General features: G+C 46.4%; 1 protein-coding gene across 1 annotated transcript in view; it reads right to left on the minus strand.

Moving 5' to 3' along the window:
- Nucleotides 1-25,048, minus strand: part of dnah9 (dynein, axonemal, heavy chain 9) — a 90,913-nt gene that overhangs the window by 27,969 nt on the left and 37,896 nt on the right. Inside the window, exons 45-63 of the mRNA XM_068754542.1 lie at nt 22,743-22,908; nt 22,288-22,390; nt 19,949-20,188; nt 15,729-15,890; nt 14,752-14,948; nt 11,764-11,926; nt 11,413-11,536; nt 10,905-11,047; nt 9,943-10,104; nt 9,469-9,702; nt 5,456-5,536; nt 4,991-5,170; nt 4,267-4,497; nt 3,574-3,768; nt 2,654-2,773; nt 1,846-2,034; nt 1,498-1,733; nt 1,293-1,415; nt 465-669 (exon numbers count right to left, since the gene is read on the minus strand). Of these exons, the coding sequence (XP_068610643.1) occupies nt 465-669; nt 1,293-1,415; nt 1,498-1,733; nt 1,846-2,034; nt 2,654-2,773; nt 3,574-3,768; nt 4,267-4,497; nt 4,991-5,170; nt 5,456-5,536; nt 9,469-9,702; nt 9,943-10,104; nt 10,905-11,047; nt 11,413-11,536; nt 11,764-11,926; nt 14,752-14,948; nt 15,729-15,890; nt 19,949-20,188; nt 22,288-22,390; nt 22,743-22,908 (3,254 nt within the window). The remainder of the gene's footprint in view (nt 1-464; nt 670-1,292; nt 1,416-1,497; nt 1,734-1,845; nt 2,035-2,653; nt 2,774-3,573; nt 3,769-4,266; nt 4,498-4,990; nt 5,171-5,455; nt 5,537-9,468; nt 9,703-9,942; nt 10,105-10,904; nt 11,048-11,412; nt 11,537-11,763; nt 11,927-14,751; nt 14,949-15,728; nt 15,891-19,948; nt 20,189-22,287; nt 22,391-22,742; nt 22,909-25,048) is intronic.

The raw sequence follows: 25,048 nt of genomic DNA on the forward strand, positions 1-25,048 counted from the left end.
GTTACTGCTTCAAAAGTAGAAAAGATTCCATGTTTTTATTGCCTTTATGGGTGATTCCAGTAATCACTTTCAGGATGCTGATAAGCCAAACTCGTTAGGAGGCGGGGTTTACTTCTTTATCCCACTGCATTGATCGATTCTAAATATAGCATTTAAAATAAAATGTATATTCCATTTCCTCCACACAGCATTTTAGCTTCAATAGGTTTACGTCTCAATACAGACCCAACACTCTCTAAGATTCGCTGACTGGGGCCAACATTTATTTCCAACCACTGTGGTTGGATGCATTTAGGGGCAAACATTAATTTTGTGAAATAAAAAGTGACCAATAAAGACACCCCAGTAGCTGACTTTAGATGCAAGACATCCAGTATAACACAGAAGTGTGCCCCCCCCACCTGTTAGAGTAGACGGTCACATGCCTGTCTAACAGGTGTCCCTTCCAGGCTCCACCCCCTCACCTTCAGCTCTTCCAGGTCAGGCCTCTCCATGCTCACCACGGCAGCCAGCAGCTGGTCCTCCAGGCCGTCTCTGGTCACTGTGAAGTTGATCAGCGTGCACTGGGCTTGCAGCTCTGGCTGGTAATGAGGGCTGGCGAGTTTGGTGTGCAGGATGAGACGGAAGCTGGGGTTGTACTCACACTCTTTGTTGCCGATCTTAATGCACCTGTTTGGGTAAATGGTCTCGTCAGTTCTCCTGGGTCGAGGTCCATCCCCGTTTCCTGGCGGTTCCATCCTCAGCAGCCTTCTACCGATATACTCACGCGGTTTCATATGAAAAATCTGTTTGTGTTGATTTGATGGTAGACACGATAAAAGCCGGTTTTGCCCCCCATTTATTGCCTCTCCTGCTACGCTATAGCCCTTCATGCCCCCCCAACACCCAGCAGTGTGCAGTACAAAGAGCCGATCTTCTCCTCCTGTACCGGAGCGGCTGTTAAACGTAAACTTTGATGCTGTCATACTGACCTCATTAAATTCAGACTCTAACAATGATATACAGTCTGCTAAAAACATTTGCTATTGCTCATTTATTTTATTTCATTACAATCTTGCAAGTATCTTTATTTTACTCTTTCACTTACACAGACAAAAACCTGTTTGTGATATTTAGAGTATAACAGATACTTTTAAATACAGTATATTATATAGTGCTACTAAATGCAATCCAACATGGAAATAAATAGTCAGGAATAATGGAACTTTGGACGTGGACAAAGGCGTGGCTGCTATTAGACAGAGACTAGAGTTGGATGTCCTCAGTAAGAATAAAGTACTTCTATTCTTTACCTTCCCTTCTTAATGGTTTCTCTGCCCAGCAGAGGTCCAAGAACAGGATCCAATGTTTCCTCCAGGTTCTCGATCAGAACCGCATCCCCTGCTGCGAGCGCTCTCTCTATGGCATCCAGGTATCTGTCAGGACAAAACACAAAAGTCCCCCCTTTCAAAACATGCCAAACATGTCCCGATGCACGTTCACGGTGAACGCTCCTACCCTCTCTGTCCAATGCGAATGACGCGCAGGCCTTCCCCATATCTGGTTTTAATCCACTTGATGCCTTGGAGCTGGGGGTCGACCATGAGGGGCCAGCGCTGGCAGGAAGTCAGGATGGTGGCGTTCTCCGTGGACATCCTGTCAGCTGGCAGCCCCTCGTTCTGCCAGACTGCAACGTCAGCGTCGTCCGTCAGCATGAGCAGAGGGTCCAGGTCAGGCGTCACCGGGATCGGCACCTTGATCACATGATCAATCAGCTCTGCTGCGTTGGTACAGTCTTGGGGTGTCCCACACGTTTGAAGTCAGGTATCAACTACTAAACTATGACTAAGAAGCCCCCCCCCCCACCTGCAGCTGGCTGAGATACGGCCTCCATGTGTTGTCCATGAGCTGGAGTCTATAACGTTTAGTGAAGTATCCCAGGTAGGAGATGAAGGCGGTGATGAGAAGGACGTCCCCACAGAGCGTCCTCTCTTGCCTTTTGAAGTTTTCTACAGCTTCTGCCCAGCGGACGTTCTCTGAGGCCAGACCCCCCACCTGTAACGCAGGTGAAGACCAGAAGTGTGACTCACAGCTGTCATCGCTGATGCCGTCTCATGACCAGATCTACAAAACCAGTGCAGTTCTCGTCCTGCTGTCTCCACCCTGATGAGGGACAACACCTCCGCTCCTCGATCCAGATTCCCCATCAGGGATCTGTAGAGCTTAACTTCATATCTCACGTCTTCTAAACTTGACAGACTCTCATACAGTCTCCAGCTTCCCTGCATGCATCATGGAAACGCTGCTTATTGATGCAAGTCGCTGCATCTGCATGGATGTCTGTGACTGACTATAGATGAGCTCAACTCCTTGTCCCTTCCTTGCTCCTGTCAGACCTGTGGAAACATCCGCTGAATAATTTAGCTTGTCATGCTGACCATGCCAACGCTCATCACGCCGTCGGTGGGAGGCGTGATTTATGCATGTGTTTGTGTGCACACAAAACGAATGGCGCATCTGGGAAAGAGACACTAACAAGCAGCGATGAATAGTTTGTGGGAATATATCTGTAAATACAAGTTTGCATGTGACGGAGGGTTTGTGATTGTGTGAGAGTGGGGGGGGGGGGGGGGGGTGTAGATGATGCTCCGTGCCCCGCTGTTGACCTCCTCACCAGACGGTTGGCTAGGGAAATGGTGCGCGCCGTCGACTCCGCTTCCTGTTGGCACTTGAGCTTGTCTGCGGTGGCTTTCTCAAACTTGGCTGTCAGCTTGGCCAGGTTCTCATTAAGGTGCTGATAGGCCGGAAACACAGACACAGGAAAACCGCCACTAGTTAGGGTACAAGCGTGGTCACGAGGACTCGAGAGCAAAAACGGCAGGAAGTCTCTATATGAAAGAAACTTGGGAGGAAAGTTGAGGAAAACTTCCTCAACCCTTCCGCTGCGGATTAATTTGGCACATGGAACCAATTAGCGCGAGGACAAACAGGATTAATGGGCGGCGAGGCAAACAGGTTCAGTAGATTAGTTTGAGGATCGGCTCCGAACTCGGTCTCTGCTCCAGCGACGTGACCGAGGGCCGAGAACTGACAGCGCGGGTCACGCTGGATCTTAGGAAGCGGCGCTCTGCAGGCAGCAGCGTCCTGAGCGCCGCTCTGCGCCGCGCTGAATGTAAAACAATTATTTACAGCTGCTACTATCAATGAGGTTTTGACGGTGATGGGTTTGGCTCTGGATTAATGAAGAGTAAAAGCTTTTAATACTACTTAGACCGGCTATTGATGCAAAGGCACTGATGTATTCCTGCCATACCTCATATGTCAACTGTCGCTCAAGCCTTGATAAAGTAACTCATATCCTGCGTCTCTATTCGTCTTGCAGCCTGTGGTTATTTTTGATTTAATTCTGTGGCATCCATTATTAAGCTGCCGGACTTGGTAAAATATTTCATCCACACTGATGTCTCAGATATCTGTTAGGTTTAGTTGCTGAGTCATTTCACAGCACTCTTTCTGTTCGGTGTGAAATTCATCACAAATGTATTCACAAATGATCTTTTACCCGATAAGGCGACAAGGAAGGACTTGGCTTACGTGGATCTTGGTCTTGATTGCAGCGAGCTTCTCCTGGGCCGCAGCCAGCTCGGCGTTGGCCTTCTTCAGAGCCTGACGTTTGGGCTCCACCTCACAGTAAACCTGATAGAACTTAACAATGTTTAAAACCCAGGAGCACAGGCCGGCTGCTGCGTTGGACTTGGAGGCCACGAGATCCGGCTTGAACTCGGGATCCTGGAGAGATCGAGAACAAACAAACCTGCCGTGACGACGAGCAGAAAGAGACTGCCATCCATCCATCCATCCGTGCGTGCGTCCGTCCATCCATCCGTCAAAATGTCATTGAGATCACATCAGAAATGTTTTCTAACATGTAGTCGACTGTCGACTGGATCAGGAGAACGCCCAAGGAGAACAGCGTCTCCACACGGGGTCAACATGAGACATACAACGTATACAACATAATTCTGCATAACAGAATCTGTGTGACTTGTGAGCGAGTTCTTTCTATCTGCTGCAGCGACTCTCCTCATCTCCACTGAACTGCATAATCAGAACGACTGTTAAATCTGTAACGCTTATTTAACTCGCTGATTTTCGCTGGCTGTCATGACAGCCGTAATGTGCTACTGTCACTGCAGTCATGCACGTGCTACATTTTTAACTTCCTGGATGAGTTTGCCAAGCAGCAGCTACGACACACGGCTAGCTGTGGTTTAACGAGCTGCTCACCTGCAGGTATGGCTGGATAGACTTCAGGCACGCCTCTGGGATGTTCTCCTTGTTGAAGTTTATGAGACCGTCCAGGAATGCATCTACTTTGGCCATCATGACCTTTGAGGCCTTCCAGCTGCGATCCTTTGGGACCTTCCCACCCGGCGCTGTCAGAACCATCACCGCCGCTGTGACGTTGGTCACCGCCACCACCGGAGAGCCAAACGACTTCAACTCTGTCACGTTGTTCTGCAATAGAGGGACACATGAGTTCATGGAGTTTGAACATCTCTGCAGAAAGCTGGGTCGAGAGAAGAAGCAAAGGATTAGACGAAAAGAACCTGTGCTGACTTTGAGAATGCAACAGAGAATATTAATTAAGGCATCTTTAGAGAGCTCTCGGCAGTGATTGAACTGTCTGTTCTGCTTGTTTGAACAGAGAGCACCTTTTAAACACTGAGGGTGTTTTTGAAAATCCCCCAGGCTGCTCCTAATCTTACATGGGATTCGAGGATAAAAAAAAAAGGCTCGCAGAACACAGAGAAGATATTATTCTGGCAAAGACCCGGCTAAATCCTGTAACTTAGTACTCAGGCCTGTGTGAACATAACGTATTCTAGTGAAGCTGGGGAAGATAAATGAAATGAAAAGAAATGAATTCAACCCCCCCCCCCCCCACACACACACTAAAGGAAAATGGAGCGCATAATGGAGCATATCAATAAAACAGTGAGTCCTGGACCTTATTGAGAGTGTTCAGGGCATCCTGAGCAGCAAGGAGCGCTGGCTCCGCCTTGGCTAAGTCCTCCTCACAGTCCCTCTGCTGGCCGCTGACCACCACAGCAATGGCAGCCACCTTCGCCTCCTCCTCGTCAGCCACCGCCTTCTCTTTGGACACCTTCTCAGTCTCTATTCCAACCACCTGAGAACGGCACGCAGGATGCGTTGCTTTGTTCACAGGAACTGAGGCATGCAAACAAAAAATAGCCTTCCAAAAAAACCGGCATATTCATTCAAGTGACTTTAATAATATTTGTAACCTCAAAAAACTGAAAACCAAAGTAGCAGTAAAATAAAAAATAAAAAAATGGAGCATGCATGAAATGCCCAGAAATACACTGCGCCCACATCGTGCTGGTGTCGCTGCAGGGGACAGAGACCAGAACCTGCGTGTCCACGCCTGGAGACACGTCCAGCAGGATCTTACCTGGATCAGCTTGTCGGCGTCCTCATTTTTCTGCTTGAGCTCCACCTCCTGAGCAGCAAGTTTGGCCTTGAGGTCATCCACCTATCAGAGGATCAGTCAAGGTCAAGAGGTCAAGAGGATGAGACCGGCTGATCCCACAGGCAAGACTGGACATTTGGACGAGTGAACATTCATACAAATAATCACCACTACGTCAAAATGAAATAGTCTCTTCCACTTTGAACGCCTTTTATTTACGGAGCAGCATTGTGTCATCACCGGCAATCAATTATTTTACTTGATTACAGTACTTCGGAAATACTTTTTCACATTAGCATTTCTATTTCATACAAACAAATAAAGCTTAGTGAAAGTTCAGGAAGGAAGACTACATGCTTCATCTTTATATCACAAGCATGTTCCCACAACATTTGGCCCAAGTGCCTTCTTATCCATTCATCCACTCACAAACAGTCGTGTTCTCCTGACAGCCAATCAGCTGACGTCTCCTTCGTACTAGAAGCACTGATTTATTGATGGCTTCCCTTACTGGTGTACGTCCTGTCGACGTCTAAGCACCAAACACTCTTCAATAAATAATAAACAAATAAGTAAACAATAACAATAAATAAATAATAAATCAATAAAGTTATTTTATTATGTTCAATGTCTGATTATCTGTCTGTAATCTCTCCTGACTGAAGCATCAGATGGAAGTATTTACTTTACTTTGACAGTTACTAGTCCCTGCAAGATATAATAGAGAAAAATAGAACTCCTTTAAGAAGCATCTAATTAAGCAATGTAATTAGCTAAACTTAGCTCCACAATAGCATGCATGGAGAAATTAAATCGTTTTATCCTTTAAGATCAGCGCTGGAGTCAAACAATGAACATATTTAAACCTCAAAGTATTAAACTAAATCAAATCTTATTTTCTTGTGTCAGCTTGAACCAGGCGGATCATGCAATAATATCCTAATTTATTGATTACTTAAGGTTCGTTAATTAGCTGCATGAATGCTTGTATGTTAAATCGAAGTACAGAATTAAGCCTGACTCAGTAAAAGGCAGAAAACACTAACATCGATCATCCCGTCTCACTGGGAATAGGAATTTCCACCAATGTTGAAGTGTTCCATCAAATTAAAAAGTAAAACAGAAAGATTGGCCGGATTAAATGAGATGGAGTGAAAGAAACAACCTAAGCATGAATATAAGGGAGCGAGTCCAAATGTTTGTGGGTGTGGTGCTGCATAATCTATTTCTGTCTCACTACCTGCTTTAATAGTAACACTGATTACTATGGAGCAAACAAATCCCTTCCTATCATCTAATTGAATCTCTCAAGCGGTTTTGAAGGCTTGATTTCTCCTTGTTGTTGGATCTTGTTAATCTGAACCAGTCAATAGAAATTCTTTGGAAACCTAAACATTTCCTATCCGCTTTAAAGCGATAAAGAGGCTTCTGTGGCTTCAGAAAGTCAAAGAAAAGCGTTTCACAAATGTCCGTGAGCAGCATGTTGTGCCCTGCATGATGGTGCCATGGATCATATGACCTTCACTCTGTTGCTAGAATAAATCTTATCTGTCCATGTAGATAAAAAATGTGCTGGAATGCACACCAGAGGAAAAAAAGAAAAGCTTGAGGATCAAGAGTTTATCAAGCAAAATGCACACACAAGTTCACAGACCAGGGATGATGGTAAAGACAAATTAAAGCTGTTCCAAACCCTCATAACTCCCAACTAATAGGGCTCTGTGCCGCTGTCCGGCTGCACAGGGGAAATAAAAAGAGGCGCTTCTTTATGCTCGTCTTTCACCTAATTAACAAACAGGAAATCGTGCTGGAGGTGAGTCGGTCCTCGCTGCCTGCAAAGATCCAGTCGAATGTTTGACGAGCACCGAGTGAGTCATCAGCATGATGAATGGGCAAGGGGAGGCGAACGGGGGGGGGGTGTGGTGAGGAGAGGGGGAAGAAGGGTACACTAATTGGTGCGAGGCACAGGTGATAGTCGATGCGTCTGAGCAGCTTGTGTGTTTACCTGCTGGAGACAAAGATTCAGGCAAGAACTCGCGCCGGGAGCCGTTAAACCGGTCAGCTAACGGCTAATGCTGCTATAATAATAACAATGTAGAAGGAGCTGCATTGTTACCCTCGCCGAAGAGGAGGCGAGGGTATTGCAATTGGGTGCGTTTGTTTGTCTGTTTGTCTGTCTGTCTGTCTGTCTGTTTGTTTGCTTGTTTGTTTGTTTGTCTGTCTGTCTGTCTGTCTGAGCGCATAACTCAAAAACTAGTAACCCAATCGACTTGAAATTTTTACACAAGCAAGGTTCTGTCCGTGGCTCAGTCCTCCACGGGAATGGCGTTGATCCGGATCTGGATCCAGATTCTAGAATTATTTTTACATCTGGAATTGTGCCTGTGCTGTAAACTGCCACTTTAAGAGGGAGGGACACGAATGGCATGATGGGAAAAAGAGTCCAGAAGGAGTCTTGTAGTACATTCCGGAGCAGCAAGCTAGAGCAGGTTTGACCCCTCTGATCCGGAAGCCCTGTTTACTGTCTCACAAGATCCAATAGTCTATTGGAGGCGGGGTCTGCAATCGCTGATTGTCGTTTTCTAGTTGTGATTGTCTTCGTAAGGTGTGTAGCAATTATTTGTGTTTGTGTATATTCAGAATACTGCAGTGGTCAACCCAACATCTTCTTATGGACACTCGCTGAGGAAGAGACGTATTCATTCTGAAGACAACAGCAGCCAAAGGTAGGATACAACAGCCATGAAAAGGAAAACATGGACCCGGTGTGTACTCTGGGGACCAGATGACTCATAGACGTACATACCACACACACGCGCGCACACACACACACACACGCACACACCCTTCCCAGCCCCTGGTGATTCCTGGTTCTCTGGTACAGAATGTTGAATAACAGCCCTCGCAGCAGGGCGGTCATCAGTGTGGCTGCACTAACAATCTCTGGGTGCTTCAGCGGTTTCTTGCTGTTTTATATGCTGCGTTCTCTAATTAGGAGGTTCCTCAATCGCTACACATTCCCGAACGGCTCACATGTAAATGCTGCATGTTTGTGTTTCAATCGGTTCTGCAGTAAACACGTGAAGGAGAACAAATACAAAGCATCGTTTCTGGAATGTAAATGCATAGATGTGAATTGTGCTCATGCATGTGTGTGATTGTGTGCGGGTGTGTGTGCGTGTGTGCATGTTTATGCAAAAACACCGAGCTGCACAGTCTTTAAGGGTGACGGTATGTAAATGTGAGCGTCGGCGTGTGGTTTTGCATGATCTTAAACGGTGTCATAGCCTCCCTGTAATTACAGCCATTTCAGACATAAACCCGGAGTTTGAATAATTCATATAATTCTCCTCTGCAAAGGTACGGAGATAAATGTCTGGACAAATGGAGCCAGGTGTCGTCATTAAAGGAGGACGCAGGATATGATGCACATTTCTCAAAGCCAAGTAAAGGAAGGACAAAAAGTAATAAAAGGGGGTTTCTGCTCTATGAAGGGTCCAAATGTTTCATGTAACACTCACCAGATGTGAGGGAGGATGTGCAGGTGATTAAAATAAATGGCAGTTACTGAACTAGCTTCAACACAAACTAAAGTACTAAACACAGGAGTATTTGAGACACTGTTGGTTTATGGATGTTAAAGGATGTTGCGGATGGTACCTGAGCGGAGGTTCTGTTGAGGTTCTGCATGCACCGTTTCAAGGTTAAAGACTGTTGTGGATGGTACCTGAGCGGAGGTTCTGTTGAGGTTCTGCATGCACCGTTTCAAGGTTAAAGACTGTTGTGGATGGTACCTGAGCGGAGGTGCTGTTGAGGTTCTGCATGCACCGTTTCAAGGTTAAAGACTGTTGTGGATGGTACCTGAGCGGAGGTGCTGTTGAGGTTCTGCATGCACCGTTTCAAGGTTAAAGACTGTTGTGGATGGTACCTGAGCGGAGGTGCTGTTGAGCTTCTGCATGCACCGTTTCAAGGTTAAAGACTGTTGTGGATGGTACCTGAGCGGAGGTGCTGTTGAGCTTCTGCAGACCATTCTCTAGCCGCTCCTTCTTGGTGGCGAGGTCTTTACTTTTCTGATCCAGCAGACTGCGATACAGCTTGATCTGCTCCAGGAAAGACTTGGGCGTGGTGTAGTTGTAGTTTCGCTCGTTGGCCAGGTACTCCTTGGACTTTTGGTTGACACTCATGTGGACGTACGCCATGAACTTACTGACCGACTCCTTCACTTGGGGCTGCAACAAATGCAAATCTGTGTGAAATGGTTGCTTCGCATTAAAGGAAAACGACTGAACAGATTTAGCTGGAAAGGAACATTTCCTGAAGCTCAGGCTCCAGATCTAATTTCTGGGCCCCAGACTTGCTATAATAGTCATTGTGTCACGGTGCTGACATTCTACATTACATTTCAGCGTGAACATGATTTTTGTGGGCCGCTTCACTTTCATGTGTATTAAAGTTTGAACATTTCTCACTTCGATATTCTCCACCTCCTGCAGGAACCTGAAGCTGACCGACTCCAGCGCCTCCTGTGGCCACTCGTGGAACCAATCGATCGCTGTACAGTTGACCACTGCAGGGAACCTCCTGCCTCGGACCCTCAGTTTATTACCCACAGGGGAGAAACACAGGGCCACCTGGAGTGTACACATACACACACACACACACACAGAAAGGTCAAACAAGGTCAAAAGGTCAAATAATACCAAAATCATCTAAATTCTATTAATATTTTACATTTTCCCACAGAGTGATGACCTTATCTGCCTCTGGGGCAGATTGGAACCCTCTGAGTTGCATGCAGAAACAAACGCCTTGCAAACACGCTGAATGAGATTACCAACACTTTTGGGAAAGTGCTCCTTCCATCCTCCAAGACAGACAGAGAACCAAAAAGGTTAGAAATCCATTCTTTACGTGCCTCACCCATTTATTCCCTCTGCAACTCAGGAAGGCTCGAGCAGCGGTGCCGGTGCACGCTGTAATAATGAGAGGATAAACTGCTCCGTGAAATCCCCCCCTCTTCCCAGGGGGGCCAAAGTGCTACACTTTGGGGAAATTATCTGCAGCTAAACGGCGGCTTTTCTGCGCTCGCCTTTGATTTATAACAATGTCTAGTGCCTCAGAAAACATCTTGGCTCATCTGAAAATGTCAGAAGAGAAAATTGTGTGGGGGAAAAGCTCCGTCATAAAGCCAGATGTTTATCCGGGTCTGAGTTGTTGTTGTTTTTTTCCTATTCTGGAATGGTAAATTTGAGTGTGAGGCAGCATGGAATTGCTATATTAAGAGAGATGGCGGAGATCAAATATTCTATGAGCGAGCATAATGACAAAGTTCCCCCTCGGGAGAGGCCGACATTTTCCGGATGATTACCAGTGAAATGCAGAACAACAAAGAACACGAACAACTCCGTCCTGCACTGGTCCACCGTTTCACCTTGAGCTGCCTGCGAACCCGATCGATGAAGAACTTCCAGCAGTTTTCCCTTGTATCCATCAATCCCAAGGCACGGACCTCTGGTCTCACGCTGCTGATGATGCTCTCCACCTCATCATCTGGGAACAGGTCAGGGATCTCGCCTTGAATGAATCAAATCACCCATATTACCACTGGGATTGTGTGAACCAGAAGGTTCCTCTTTCCTGCAATCAACGCTGTATTTCAAATGTAGGTATGTTAGGAGCGGAGGAAATCGTACAGAAGGCTTATGCTAATGAAGGGAATTGCATTAGCATAACAGCCTTGATTTGTATTGGAATAGGGGGTGTGGCCTACTGTTGCATAGCAGTGCAGTTGCTAATAGGAGTTCTAACACTTGTTGTGACGTCACGGTACAAATGGTGGATATAAATGAACGCTCTGAAAATGTACTCAAAAGCTTCAAGCTGGAACTGAAGCTCAGCCGAGCTCCACGTTTCTCACGGCGATGGGTTGTAGCAGTTACCCGATGCCAACAGATCGTTGACCAGAACGAGGAACTTCTCGTCTGCCACTTGTGCGTCTGTCATGAGGAAAACGGTGCCAACGTTCTTCACGCCAACTTTGATGCAGAGCGATGCCAGGTCAGTCTGTGTGACAGACGAGGGGGGGAGAGTGACACACGTAATGAGATGAGATCTGTGATGGGGGGGGGGTGCCTGAGAACTGAACCCTGGGAGTGTACTGTGTGGAGACAAATACACTTTAATTCTCGGCATTGAGCCTGGCTGTAGAAATCACTTCATACGAGACAGCGCTGCTGAAATGGAGGTTTCCTGCAGCATAATACGGCTCGGCGTGTAAATCCTGCGCTAACCTTGAGGTCGGCAATGCTGTAGCCTTTCCTCAAGGTGATCTGGAAAACGTCCAGACTGGAGATGAAGGCAGCCAATCGGGTCAGACTCTGCTTGCCACTGCCGCCCACTCCAACCAGCAGAGCGTTGCCCCGTGGAGACTCCAGGATTCGGTTGATGCGGCAGCTGCATGTGGAGGCGCAGGCAGTCGGGGGTGGGAAAGATGAGAGGGAGGAACGGGTGAAGGGGTGAGATAGCAGGTAGAGGGATAAAGACAATCTCTGACGCACGAGAACAACAAACAGGTCGTTTCTGTCTCTGCTTTACTTTCTGTCTCTCGGTTTCATTCAGAGTTCCTGAATGTGATTGAACCCTGATACTCGGTTTCCATGATGTTGAGTTTTGAGGTGTAGCGTTTGAAAACTTTATCTAGCAAATGGTTTTAAGGCGTCCCTTAAAAACAGTGTCATCAGTTCATTCATTTTCTTAACCGTGTCTTCTGTTACCGGGTTGTGTATCCCAGCAGCCTACGGGAGAGAGGCAGGGTACACCCTGGACAAGCTGCCAGGTCATCGCAGGGCCACACACAGACAATTCGGATTTGATACTGCAGCCTTCTTGCTGTGAAGCCACAGCGCTAACCACTGCACCACCATGCTCCTCTGCAATGTCACAAGATTTATTTCCAATCCAGCGTCGCATTAATTTTTCACCAAGATCTCTTGGTGAACGTTGAATGTTGGTGAACCTCGACCTGCTAACCGCAGCAACCCCAGGTCAGGCTGCACAGTGGGCGCTAGGCATGATGCCCCCATCACTCTGGAAGGGGGTCAATCTGGACTCCGACCACATGACCTTCTTCCACTCCTCCAGAGTCCAATCTTTCTGCTCCCTTTTTTTCCGGTTAGCTTCACTGATTAGTGGTTTTCTTGAGGCTACTCAGCTGTTCGATCCCTTGAGTTCCCTTCACGCCGTGGAAATGCTCTTACTTTCACTATTAAACATACTCTCGAGTCCTGCTGTTGTTTTGCTTCGATTTGCGGATGGTAACTGTTTTTAATAATCCCTCGGACAGATCTTAACCCGATCTTACTAGTTTCTACAGTCTGCTTTGATGTTTTCTCTGCTTGATGCATGCCAATGATTTGACCCTTCCTAAACAGACAAACATCTTTTCCTCGAGGATGTCGTTACTGATTGCATCAGCTGGGGTTAAATAACTTAAAGCTGAATGCAGTGATTATCCGATAGGAGGCTGGTATCTATTTGCTTAGTTAAATCCAGGTGAATACTTTTTTTTTTTGACTTGTACTTCAGATGCACCGTAGTTGATTTCAGCTCTTTTGGAGCTCAACCACTTTCAGCTCAGCCGCATACAAGGCTCAAACACCCAGTGTGTAGAAGCCTTTCCCAGTATCCTGCTCACTTAAACCCCATTTGCACATCGCCCAGGACGGCCCACCTCATCGAGTACCCTCCCACACCAATTTCACTGAAGTGGAGCTACACTTCAAACCCCCCCACTGCATATGATGCTAACTTGCTGACCTCACACACATATTTACGTGGAAAATACTCAAAGACCGGCATATATTCTTTTATGTTTTCAATCCTTCTTCTTCCTCCCATTATGTCGCCTAACAACTTGTTGATTCAATTTCTGCTCCTAAATCCTGAACGCCGGACCTTTAAAGCAAAAACGTGCATGACATTTTCAGAAACTACACTTCAGCTGACTTCCTGTTCCTCTTACAGCTCACGTCCTGTTGACACAGCCACTTCAGTTTTACGCTGGAAACGGCTGTGCTTCATCGTCAGCTTCATTAACTCGCCAAGGAGGTTATGTTTCTGTCTGTTTGATTGTTTATCTGTTTGTTAGCAGGATTACAGAAAAACTGTGGGATGGAGCTTGATGAAATTGTTTTTTTGAAGATGGGTCATCAAATTTTGAGATCCGTCTGTATACAAAAAAAATCTGGATTTTTCTATTTACTAAGACTTTCAAAATCCTATCTTCTCAAATCTGCATTCAAGTCACTCACCAAAAGTCACAGTCATGAAGGGGTCCGGTATGAACTAACATGCAGGTGGTTTACACAGGTAGCCGTCACATTCTTTCGAGGTGCAGGAATATTCATCCTATTTGTGTGTGTTTTATTATGATATTGTAAACGTGTATAGATGAATGCTGCCTTGCGAAGCTCAGACATTGTTTCATACGGCACACTGACACACTGAGCTCCTCCATCTTTATCGGGTTATTCATGTTATAAATATATGTGTGCAATCTGTCTCTATTCCCCGTAGTCTTGTTCTCTCTCTCCCGCTGTTTGTCCCTCTCTCTCTTTCAGGTCCTTCTGTCCGTGGTGCTGCAGAACCTGGACCCGTGGCCTCAGCGCTGATGTCCACGTCGCTAGCATTAGCATTTTGTTTTTGTCTGCTCCTGCTCTGTCTCGCTATCACTTCCCTATCCATCTCCTTGACTCGTCTCCGACCTGCCATTCTCTCTCTCTCTCTCTCTCAACCCAGCCGGCCAGACAGATGGCCATCCACCATGAGCCTAGGTTCTGTCCAAGGTTTCTGCCCGTTAAAGGAAAGTTTTTCCTTGCCTCCGTTGCTCTTGTGGGTCAAGTTGGGTTCTGTGTTTCCCTGCAGGTCTTTCCCTGCTAATCCTGTAAAGTGCCTTGAGATGACTTTATGTTGTGATCTGGCGCTATAGAAATAAAACTGAATTGAATTGAATTGAATACAGGGTTGATAATGTTGTAGAGTCCTGCAATTGAATTGAATACAGGGTTGATAATGTTGTAGAGTCCTGCATTCCTGCTCACTGGATTTGTGCTAAGCTACCATGATGTGCGCTTTCAGACTTGCTTGTCTGCTTTTGACAGTCTTTGAAATAGGACGACAAATCCTGAAACGCTGGATGATTTCCTTGACAGACAATAGAGGAAGTGACAAAAAGCTCATTTCTCCCTACCGTTTCCAGGGGCAGAAAAGGTTCCACTCACATGTGAGCCATGGCGTCTTCAAACAGGACCAGGTTTAATGTGGCGTTGACCTCATTGTAGCCGCCCAGCGCTTCCAGCAGGGTTTGACTGAGGCTGCTCCAGGACTCTGCAGCCATGTACCTCGTCCCCCCGAGCCCACGGGCAAAGTGGCAGTACATGTTCATCTGCATGCACTGCTCCAGAGTCTCATCCACATCCTCGGGGAGGGCCCCACACACGCACGCACACACACACACACACACATTACAGAGGTAAACATACAGACCCACACACTGCCCCGCTCAGCATATCATGAGCGTTAGGCTTAAACCGTGTGGACAGGGGCACAGCTGAACATCCCAGGGTGACCCAGTTCATCTTCACCCCGGCGCCTGTTGGGCTCGGAAGATTCCACCGCAAAGGTTTAGTGTGCCGCTTTCCCATTCTTATTTCCTTCGAGTTGAATAGTCGGTGCGATGATCAGGGAACCGTTCTCATCTGTTGTGTTATGCTCTAGTGCCGCCTCCTCTTCAGCGATCAGGTGCCCCTCCTTCCAGGGAAACGGTCTCTGAAGACGTGTTTGAATGCAGGAGAACCTGCTGCATGGGGCCCTTAGTGAAGGCGTTAACTCTGAATACTGTACTCTCTCGTTCGCTGGGTGGGTGCACACACATACGCGTCTGGTTCTGAGCCGTGGCGAGGCGATGTGCCTGCGATGAGCGGCGCGGCAGACACAGAACCATTAAAATGTTTTCCAATTTGCCGGGCTGACAGTGGAGACGCTGACAGCCGACCCCTATCCCACACTGATTAGCATTCTCTCCAGCCCTCCCCTGGCTCGCCGCCCGAACATTTCGTGTTCTCCTCGCTGTGTTGGGCAGCGATGTCCATGTCCAGACACAGACCAGGCAGTTTGATGACCCCCCCCCCCCCCACCCCTCATCCCCATCCCCATCCTCTCATTCTCTTCTTTCTGAACTGAACTTGGCAAAACTTACCTCATAGAACTTTTTCACTGTGTCTGCCTGCAGCTTATCAAAGACGTGGAAGTCCTGCTGCTCCACCAGCTTGTCTCTGTAGACCCGGTTTGACTCGTGCAGGTAGATTTTCAGCAGGTCCAGAGGGGCTTTTAGACACTCGCCAGTACAAAAAAGAATGCCCTGAGAGGGAGACATGGATGCTTTGTTTATTCTCCAGTGAAACGCCGGGCTTCGGGCTTCTGTTCACCCAGAGAGTCTCTGAATCGTTCAATGAGGAACCAAGGCGTCGGAGAACGAACGACACGGCACGGCTCCACAGCGTAGCAACCTGCAGGGATGCATATTGGAAGTACGCAACGACTTTTGAGGGGCGCTTTGCAGACATCCTGCCAGGCACACTGCATGAGTTTTTTCGGATTTCCTCTGTTCCATGATGACAAGGCAGGAAGAACAGCAGAGTCACTGTTGGGGAATCTGCTGATATTAATTGGGAAAAGTCGTTCTTAGGTTTGTCAGAGACATTTGGAATTTAAAGATGTGGTCTTCTTTTAACCGTCACCATTTCTGAAGGGTGCTGTATGCAGAGAAAAGCACCATGGGCAGCTGTTGGATTAAATATACTGTCAGAAAAAACATAAAGAAAAGCGTCTGTGAATGTGTTAAAAGTTAAAGTTATAAATGTTCAATAGGAAAAACAAAACTTCTTCGAGTTTTTTTTTTACTTTTTATCGAATTTTAACTATTTCATTAGGTTCCAAATGGTGCGTGTGAATTCGATGCATTATGTCAGGCTCCTAGAAATGTCCACACTGAGGCAATCGCAAATGCATTGATGTGAAAATGACCATCGTCTCGCTCCACAGCGATCAGAGAGCAACATGATGCTCATCCATAATGACTCCAAGCACATTTCCTTCATACATCACAATCAACGTGGAACTGATTGAGAACTTAACTGAAGTGGAGGCGTGCAGAAATATACGGTTTGGTTCGCTGTCCTCCGGTAAAAGCCGTGAACGCGAGAGGAGCGTGCGTGTGAGGCTGATAGAGACGTCTCACACTTTACGCACGGAGTTATTAACGTGAGTTCTTTGCACACAGAGACAATCAGGGGCTCGTTACAAAGATCTGCATTTTAACCAGCAAACAGCAAGTCACTAACTTTAACCTGACTAGTAGTGATGCTGTGAAGGCGGCCATTGTTGACAGTGTTTCAGCTCCTCTTTGCTTTTCTCTCCTCTCCTGTAGCTGCAGACAGCTGGGTGCGTTCATTGTTGGTCGGTGTTCATTGTTCGTGTTTCTCTGATGTGTATTTAACATTTATTTAATAGAACAGTTTCCCAGCGTTACCAAAGGGTCGTACGTATGCCAGGTCTTTGTTTCCTGGTGGTTCCTAATTCTACACCCAGAAATGTAGATCTCAGGGTCAACGGTAAGTCGACTCAAATCGGACTATTCGATGACTTCGCTGTGGCGCTGCAGGAAACCCCAGGGGATCACTCATTTAGCGTGGCTGAGCACAGATGTGTTGTTCTCTTTGCAATTCATAATTCAGTTCATCTGTTCAAAAACCCCTACATTAAATTGAAAACCATGACATGCAGATGAGCAGCGGTTGATGACTAATGTGTTTTTACGGGAGTCCGTGAGCTGTGTTGGCTTCCCCACATGGCCGTCCACGAGACAGCGTGTCACACATGGTGATGTAGGCGTCCCATATGGCCCCTGTCATAGAGGACGGGGACAAAGTGGTGCCCAGGTGTCGTTCGTTCCCTCTGTGATCCGTCACCCAGAGGCGAGCAGATGTTGTGCGTTTCCAGCACCAGAACTTCCTCGAGTCAACAGAACCATCTCCGGGGTAAAGCTAGCCGACATATCCGATTTGTGTTACGTGACATCGGACTGCTAAATTCACAGTGTAATGGAGCAGATGTGAGGAGAGTCTGTGTGTGGATATTGTGCTTGTTTACTGAAGATTCAAACCATTGTTGTCTCTGTATCTACAAGTCAAGATGGTTTCATGCATGTATGTGAACAAGATAATCCCTGGACATTTCTGCTCCATTCATTTGCTTAATGTTGTTAATCTTGACGCGCCACATATTTAGTTAAAGTGCGCCCGAGCAAGATCAAACACCAGATGGCATCTCTGAGTAACAGTCGCACTCGCAGGATTAGCTGCTCGTTATAACAGCGGAACAAACGGCAAAGTGCTGACAAATGTTTGTCTCCCTGCCTGCCTGCCTGTCTGTCTCCCTGCCTGCCTGCCTGTCTCCCTGTCTGTCTCCCTGCCTGCCTGTCTGTCTCCCTGTCTGTCTGCCTGCCTGTATGTCTCCCTGCCTGTCTGCCTGCCTGCCTGCCTGCCTGCCTGCCTGTCTGTCTGCCTGCCTGCCTGTCTGCCTGCCTGCCTGCAGCGATCTCTCTTTCCTCATGGCCTGACAGCTGCTCTGAGCTCCAAACATTTCCTCCGCTAACAGATGCACCGACTGGGTTTCCATCATTCAGGAACAGTTTGCAGTCAGCACGGTTCGCTTCTCTTCACTGCAACTCTCATCTATGCTCTTTCTTTCCTTTTTATTCTGCCCGTCTTTCTACCATCTCCTCCCGTCTCTGGAGCATTGAGGAGCTCATTTAGGCTGATGCGAGGAAGACAGGCCCTCGGATATGCCCAATGGTCATGGCAAAGAACGAACACTGGTAAGTTTAGCACTGACAACGCTCCCAGGAGGATCTCACGCTGTTTGTCTCGGCCCATTAGTGGAATTTAACTATTGTACTTCACTTACAGAGCATCGAATGCAACTTCCACAGGGTGCTGGAGAATATAGATCTATATAGCAGCAGAGCGTAGACAGCGGACAACGCAGAGCGGGATAGAAAGGTAAGATTTTCTGATGGGATTAGACCCATCTAGCCTCAGCAAATAAAAGCAGCATTACATAAAGCCAACCTGTGAAGTGCTGTGAAACAAGACAAGGGCCCATCCTCTCCCTCTGTCCCTCTTACAAACACCTTTTCCAGTTGTGTCGCACTTTGAGTCTCTGAGCTCATTTCTCTGGCTCATTAGAGTAGATCAAGGGGAGATGGTTGCCTTTCGCTCATCTCCAGCTTCCAGAGTTTTAGAAAACAAAGTGAATCACAGAAAGACGCCCAATTATTTCAGCTGAGGCAAACATCTGAGACGTCAAGAGAGAAAACACAGAGTGACAGCAGTTTAGGCCTCGCGCCTGAAATTAGACGAAGCGTTTGTTCTGTCTCGCCAAATACGTTCAACTTCTGAGGGTGCAAAAGGTATGGCAGGTGGACTACAGCTGAGGCAGAGCTGACAGGCTGCTCTCAGGGGTTGGAGCCAGGAGCTGGAAAAGTTAGACGGGATAAACTTCAGATGAGCTCTGAGTGGAGGATGGAGCGGTGGGGGGGGGGACAAGATGTCCAGTCACAGTATGCAGATTCCTCCAAAAACAGACAGGAGCTGCTTTAATGTGTGCCGAAGATTTCAGAGGGCAGGTCTTTGGGTCAGAAGGGCGTGGGTCTGGGGAAAGAAACTCGCCTTCACCACAAAGTGCAGAAGATTTGAACCAGCGAAAAATACCTCATTATGATATTTAAATATCAAGACAAATGGAGAAAAGTTTCATAATAAGACCCTTAAATGCATTAAAGGACACGGTGGCTGGAAGGACGTGCCAGTGGCTCCGCTTCACGTTTCACATGCAGATATTCTGCGGGTTGTGTTTAGGATGGTTGCTTTATGCCTCCTGTAGTTTTAGTTAGTTAGTTAGTTAGTTCCCTTCCTGATTAGCTCAACTATAAAGGTGTGAATACAAAAGCACGTATTTTGCACATTATTCCTGCTCTCCGTCGTGAAACGTGGAGCTGCTGTGCCCGAGCGGCTCAAAGCATTACGAGTGTTGAGTGTGTGAAATGAGAGTGCCTGCCCTACGTGAGAGCGCAGAGGTCTTTGACAGAAATGCGGCCCCAGAGCTTCTCCCTTGACGGTCTTTACTCTGAAATTATATTCATTTAAATACATTGAATCATCAGTAACACCCGTGGAGGGGAAAATCCACTCTATTTTCGTTTAAACCTATTTCAGTCCTATTTCTGGTTTTAACAACCAGCCTTTAAATCAATAATAATTTAGATGAGAAATTTAGCGAAGAGCTTCCCGCTCTTTCTCCGTGGGAATCCGAGCCGTGGGAACAGAGGGAATAAAGTATAGGCGCTCTGTGTGTCACCTGGAATATGTTGGAGAGGTCTCGCAGATTGAAGATGTAGTGGAACTTGACAGCGGTGGGGAGGAAGGTGGAGGAGACACGCTGGTGCAGGGCCAGGGCCAGCTGGACCACAGTGGGGCAGTTCCTCTGCAGGGTGGCACTGAAGCCCTCTCCTTGTAGATGTTGAGACAGGATGGAGGTGTAGATGGTGCTCAAGGCCTCGGCGCCGGGAAACGACAGAGCAAACACGGAGAAGTGGCGCTGTGGAGGGAGGGCGGCAGTAAACACGCTGCTCTGCGCTGATCACATCGGCCATTATCTCAAATGTGAGGGTCACCCTGTGGGTGTTTACATCGCTAAGTGAGGAGGTCAAGACTGTCTGTCAAATTCAAATATGGTCCTCTTTGTGTTTGACCTGTCGTTTTATCACCGTACAAACCAGCTGGAAGTCTTATCTGTGCTCACGCACACCTCCACCCGCGGCTTTATTCCTCTCTTGCGGTAAATAAATCTGCTGGTACGGCTGCTAAATGTGCGGCTATAGTTTCCTAAGTAGTCCGTTTAAAGTGTGCACGGACTTTCATCACTGTGCACGGACTCCTTTGTTCAGCCCTTGGGCAGTGGGCTCGTAGCCTGCAGCCGTTAGCAACGCGCAGGCTAGGAGGTTAGATTACATTGGATTACAGACAGGCTACATCAGTGTGTCCAAGTGTGTCCATGTGTGTCCATGTGTGTCCATGTGTGTCCAAGTGTGTCCATGTGTGTCCTCTGGTCCGTCGGCGTCATGGACGTATGGAGTCTGTGTTTGATTGGACACAGATCCAGTGCAGTGTCTTGTTTAGGGGTGGGTTGATTTAAACCATGCTGGGATGGATAAACCCCCGTGTGTTCTACCCGTCTCTGCTCAGTGGGGGGGGGGGACCAACCCCGAACTTAATTTAAAGTGATAAATTCATTGTGTTTCTGCTCTGCAATTCAATTCCTTTTAATATTTACCCTCGCCGAAGAGGAGGCGAGCGTATTGCAATTGGGTGCGTTTGTATGTTTGTATGTTTGTCTGTCTGTTTGTTTGTCTGTCCGAGCGCATAACTCAAAAACTACTAACCCAATCGACTTGAAAATTTTACACAAGCAAGGTTCTGTCCATGGCTCGGTCCTCCCCGGAATGGCATTGATCCGGATCTGGATCCAGATTCTAGAATTATTTTTACATCTGGAATTGTGCCTGTGCTGTAAACTGCCACTTTAAGAGGGAGGGACACGAATGGCATGATGGGAAAAAGAGTCCAGAAGGAGTCTTGTAGTACGTTCCGGAGCAGCAAGCTAGAGCAGGTTTGGCCCCTCTGATCCAGAAGCCCTGTTTACTGTCTCACAAGATCCAATAGTCTATTGGAGGCGAGGGTCTGCAATCTCTGATTGTCTTTCTAGTTTGTCTTGTCTTATGCTTCATGCTTCTACAAATTTAAATGAAAGTTATGCAGTAAAATATTCTGTAATTATGCAAAGAGATAAACAAACCAGACCAAACGCTTTGCCTGTAATTGGTGATTGGTAATGTTTAGGATGCTAATCTGCCTGATGCTACCAGAACCTGGTTCCACGTCTACACGTGCTGATCTGACTCCAGATCAGACTTCAGTGATCAATGAGCACATCAGAGTGATAAAACTGTCTGCTTTAGAATGTCGACAAACATTTGGACCTTTGTTATATATTTTGTTGCAATTTGGACGAATACAACAAAACGTATATTAAATACTTCCCAAAAAATTCAACTCAAATTGCTCATTAACACACAGACGCTCGCCGCTCCATTGATTGTGTTGAATTTGTAGTTAGCATATCTAATCTGCAGATAGTGAGTTTTGACACTGATTATCATGGTCTGGATGGAATAATAACAGGTAGTTTTATAATTATAGCTGCCTTATATATATATACTGTCTATCTGTCTGATATACTTTCCACTGTTTGGCGACGTTTAATGCAACGTATGCATGGAGTATGTAGCAAACAAATGTGCCTGAGAATGTGATTAAATTGAAATCGCATGAATTATGTTGGCTAAACTTAGTAGATGAGTGCCCGCAATCGTCTATAGGAGCCGGGTGCGTGCTGTTGGCTACCTTTAATTTGCATCTTGTTAAGTTTCACTGACAGTTTCACTAATTCTAATCACCTGAGCATGAACGCAGACAAATTATTATCCAAATGAATACAGAGAAGTTTATACAGTCACCTAATGATCGGAGGCAAACACAAAGAAAAACGAGACCATGTAAGCTCAGCAGGGAGTGGGTTAAACAGTGCTGTAAGAGTGGGCTGGGTGTGTGTGTGTGTGTGTGTGTGCGCGCGTCTACCTGCAGCCGTGGGTTGATGGTGAAGCTGCCAGCTGTGGGGTTCATGCAGGATACGTATTGAACACTGTGTATTTCCTTCAAAAGCAGCTTATTACGGTCATACCTGTGAGTACACACACACACACACGCACACACGCACACACAGGCAACAAACTCATTACTAAACGGCCTGGCGTGCAACACTCCCCAGGGAACGCACACGTCTCCTGATACGCATGGCCCAGCAGCCGAGTCCTTTTCAACCTCAGATCTGACCGGTCTCTGACCGGTCAACCCGAGTCAGACACACGAACCATGTTGAGAATGGCCTCGCCGTGGAGACGACGGTGGATGAACAACAACTCTTTAAAGAGGAATGCTGGGGCCTATCCCAGCTGACCAGGGGTGACACTCTGGACAAGTCACCAGTTCATTGCAGGCCCCCACAGGAAGTTGGCTGTTGATGGCGGCCTCACCAGTGGTTGTAGTCCATGTGCTGGCGTATCAGCGTGTGTGGCTGCACCGTGCCGTACGCATCCACCTCAGGCATGTTCAAGTCGTCGATGAAGTAGATCAGTCGTCTGCTGCCTGGAGGGCCGTAGTTACGACCCGCTTTCTTCTCCAGAGGCTTTTCCAGCACCGCTGCGCAGGAGAACGTTTGAGCAGCGAGCAGAAAGAAAGGAAGAGATTTAAGTTAAAGACAACGTTTATTTACAGAAATCTCATTTGCATATTAATCACACTCATACAAATATAAAAAGCAAAGAAAGGAAAAATAAATTCACACTAAACAAATAAATGAGAAAATAACTGTGTCGGTTCTCAGCCATGCAGATCGAGGTAAACCATGAAGAGCAAAAAAGAAGAGTCAGCTGGACTTTGGCCGAAGACGTTTCACCTTCATCCAAGACGCTTCTTCAGCTCTGAGGGACTGGCCGAGAGTTTAGATACTTATACTCTTGTTGGAGCAGAAAACAAAGAAGGGACCGAAACCACCAAGGCAATCAGACTCCCCAGGAGCATTAGCATTTCCTTTGTGGAGCTAATTCTCCCCGGCAGTAATGAAAGCTGACTAACGAATCCCTGGAGTCTTTAGCATCCATCAGGGTCGTTATTAAAAACAACAACACTGAACAAACGCATCATCTGTAAAATCCACTGGTGAAACGGAGCAGTTCTTAAAAACACTCAAATCTGTCCAGTCGCATCACGGATCGCATTTTTCCCTGCAGCTTTCCCGTGTACGTACAATGTGTGGCGCTAAAATTCCTCCACACATCAAGCCGTTGGTTTCTAGGAACGCTTTCACTCCTGGTCTTGATGCAGAATCATGATATTCCTGCCTTGAATCGGGTTTTCCACACAGTTAAAATCCACTCCTTCAAAACGGTATCGACTTCTGCTGCTAGTCTGACCCTCACACACAAATAAAAGCATGTCCTCACACAAATAAAATCATGTCCTCACACAAATAAAATCATGTCCTCACACAAATAAAATCATGTCCTCACACAAATAAAATCATGTCCTCACACAAATAAAATCATGTCCTCACGCACAAATAAAAGCATGTCCTCACACAAATAAAATCATGTCCTCACGCACAAATAAAAGCATGTCCTCACACAAATAAAATCATGTCCTCACGCACAAATAAAAGCATGTCCTCACACAAATAAAATCATGTCCTCACACACAAATAAAAGCATGTCCTCACACACAAATAAAGGCATGTCCTCACACACAAATAAAGGCATGTCCTCACACACAAATAAAAGCATGTCCTCACACACAAATAAAAGCATGTCCTCACACACAAATAAAAGCATGTCCTCACACAAATAAAATCATGTCCTCACACACAAATAAAAGCATGTCCTCACACACAAATAAAGGCATGTCCTCACACACAAATAAAAGCATGTCCTCACACACAAATAAAGGCATGTCCTCACACACAAATAAAAGCATGTCCTCACACACAAATAAAATCATGTCCTCACACAAATAAAATCATGTCCTCACGCACAAATAAAAGCATGTCCTCACACAAATAAAATCATGTCCTCACACACAAATAAAAGCATGTCCTCACACACAAATAAAAGCATGTCCTCACACACAAATAAAATCATGTCCTCACGCACAAATAAAAGCATGTCCTCACACACAAATAAAGGCATGTCCTCACACACAAATAAAGGCATGTCCTCACACACAAATAAAAGCATGTCCTCACACACAAATAAAGGCATGTCCTCACACACAAATAAAAGCATGTCCTCACACACAAATAAAAGCATGTCCTCACACACAAATAAAGGCATGTCCTCACACACAAATAAAGGCATGTCCTCACACACAAATAAAAGCATGGCCGCTCCCAGATGAGATTGATCCTGCTGTAAAGGTTGGAATTGGCATATTCCTGTGATGGATGCGACAAGTTTCTAAATCTTTGGTGGGATTATGAGGTTAATTTACAGTATGAACACCAATGAGGCTCTAAAACAATCCAAACTTGTATCCAAGCAGGAGTTGATGGAACTTCAAAAATGATATACTTGTTCATCTTTAATACTTTTTTATTGTGGAATATCACAGAGAATTAATTCACCTTTACCATAAGTAGGGGATCCGATAGGCTAAGGTCAGTTCTGAGTTTTTATTTTACGTTATAATCAGTTTAATCGCAATACAGGATATGATTTTAACGCACCCAACTGCCAATCAGAACCAGCCAGCAAGATCTCACATCACTGATTACAAACGCGGAATCCTT

The sequence above is a fragment of the Brachionichthys hirsutus genome, chromosome 21, assembly GCF_040956055.1.
Source record: "Brachionichthys hirsutus isolate HB-005 chromosome 21, CSIRO-AGI_Bhir_v1, whole genome shotgun sequence".
NCBI lineage: Eukaryota > Metazoa > Chordata > Actinopteri > Lophiiformes > Brachionichthyidae > Brachionichthys > Brachionichthys hirsutus.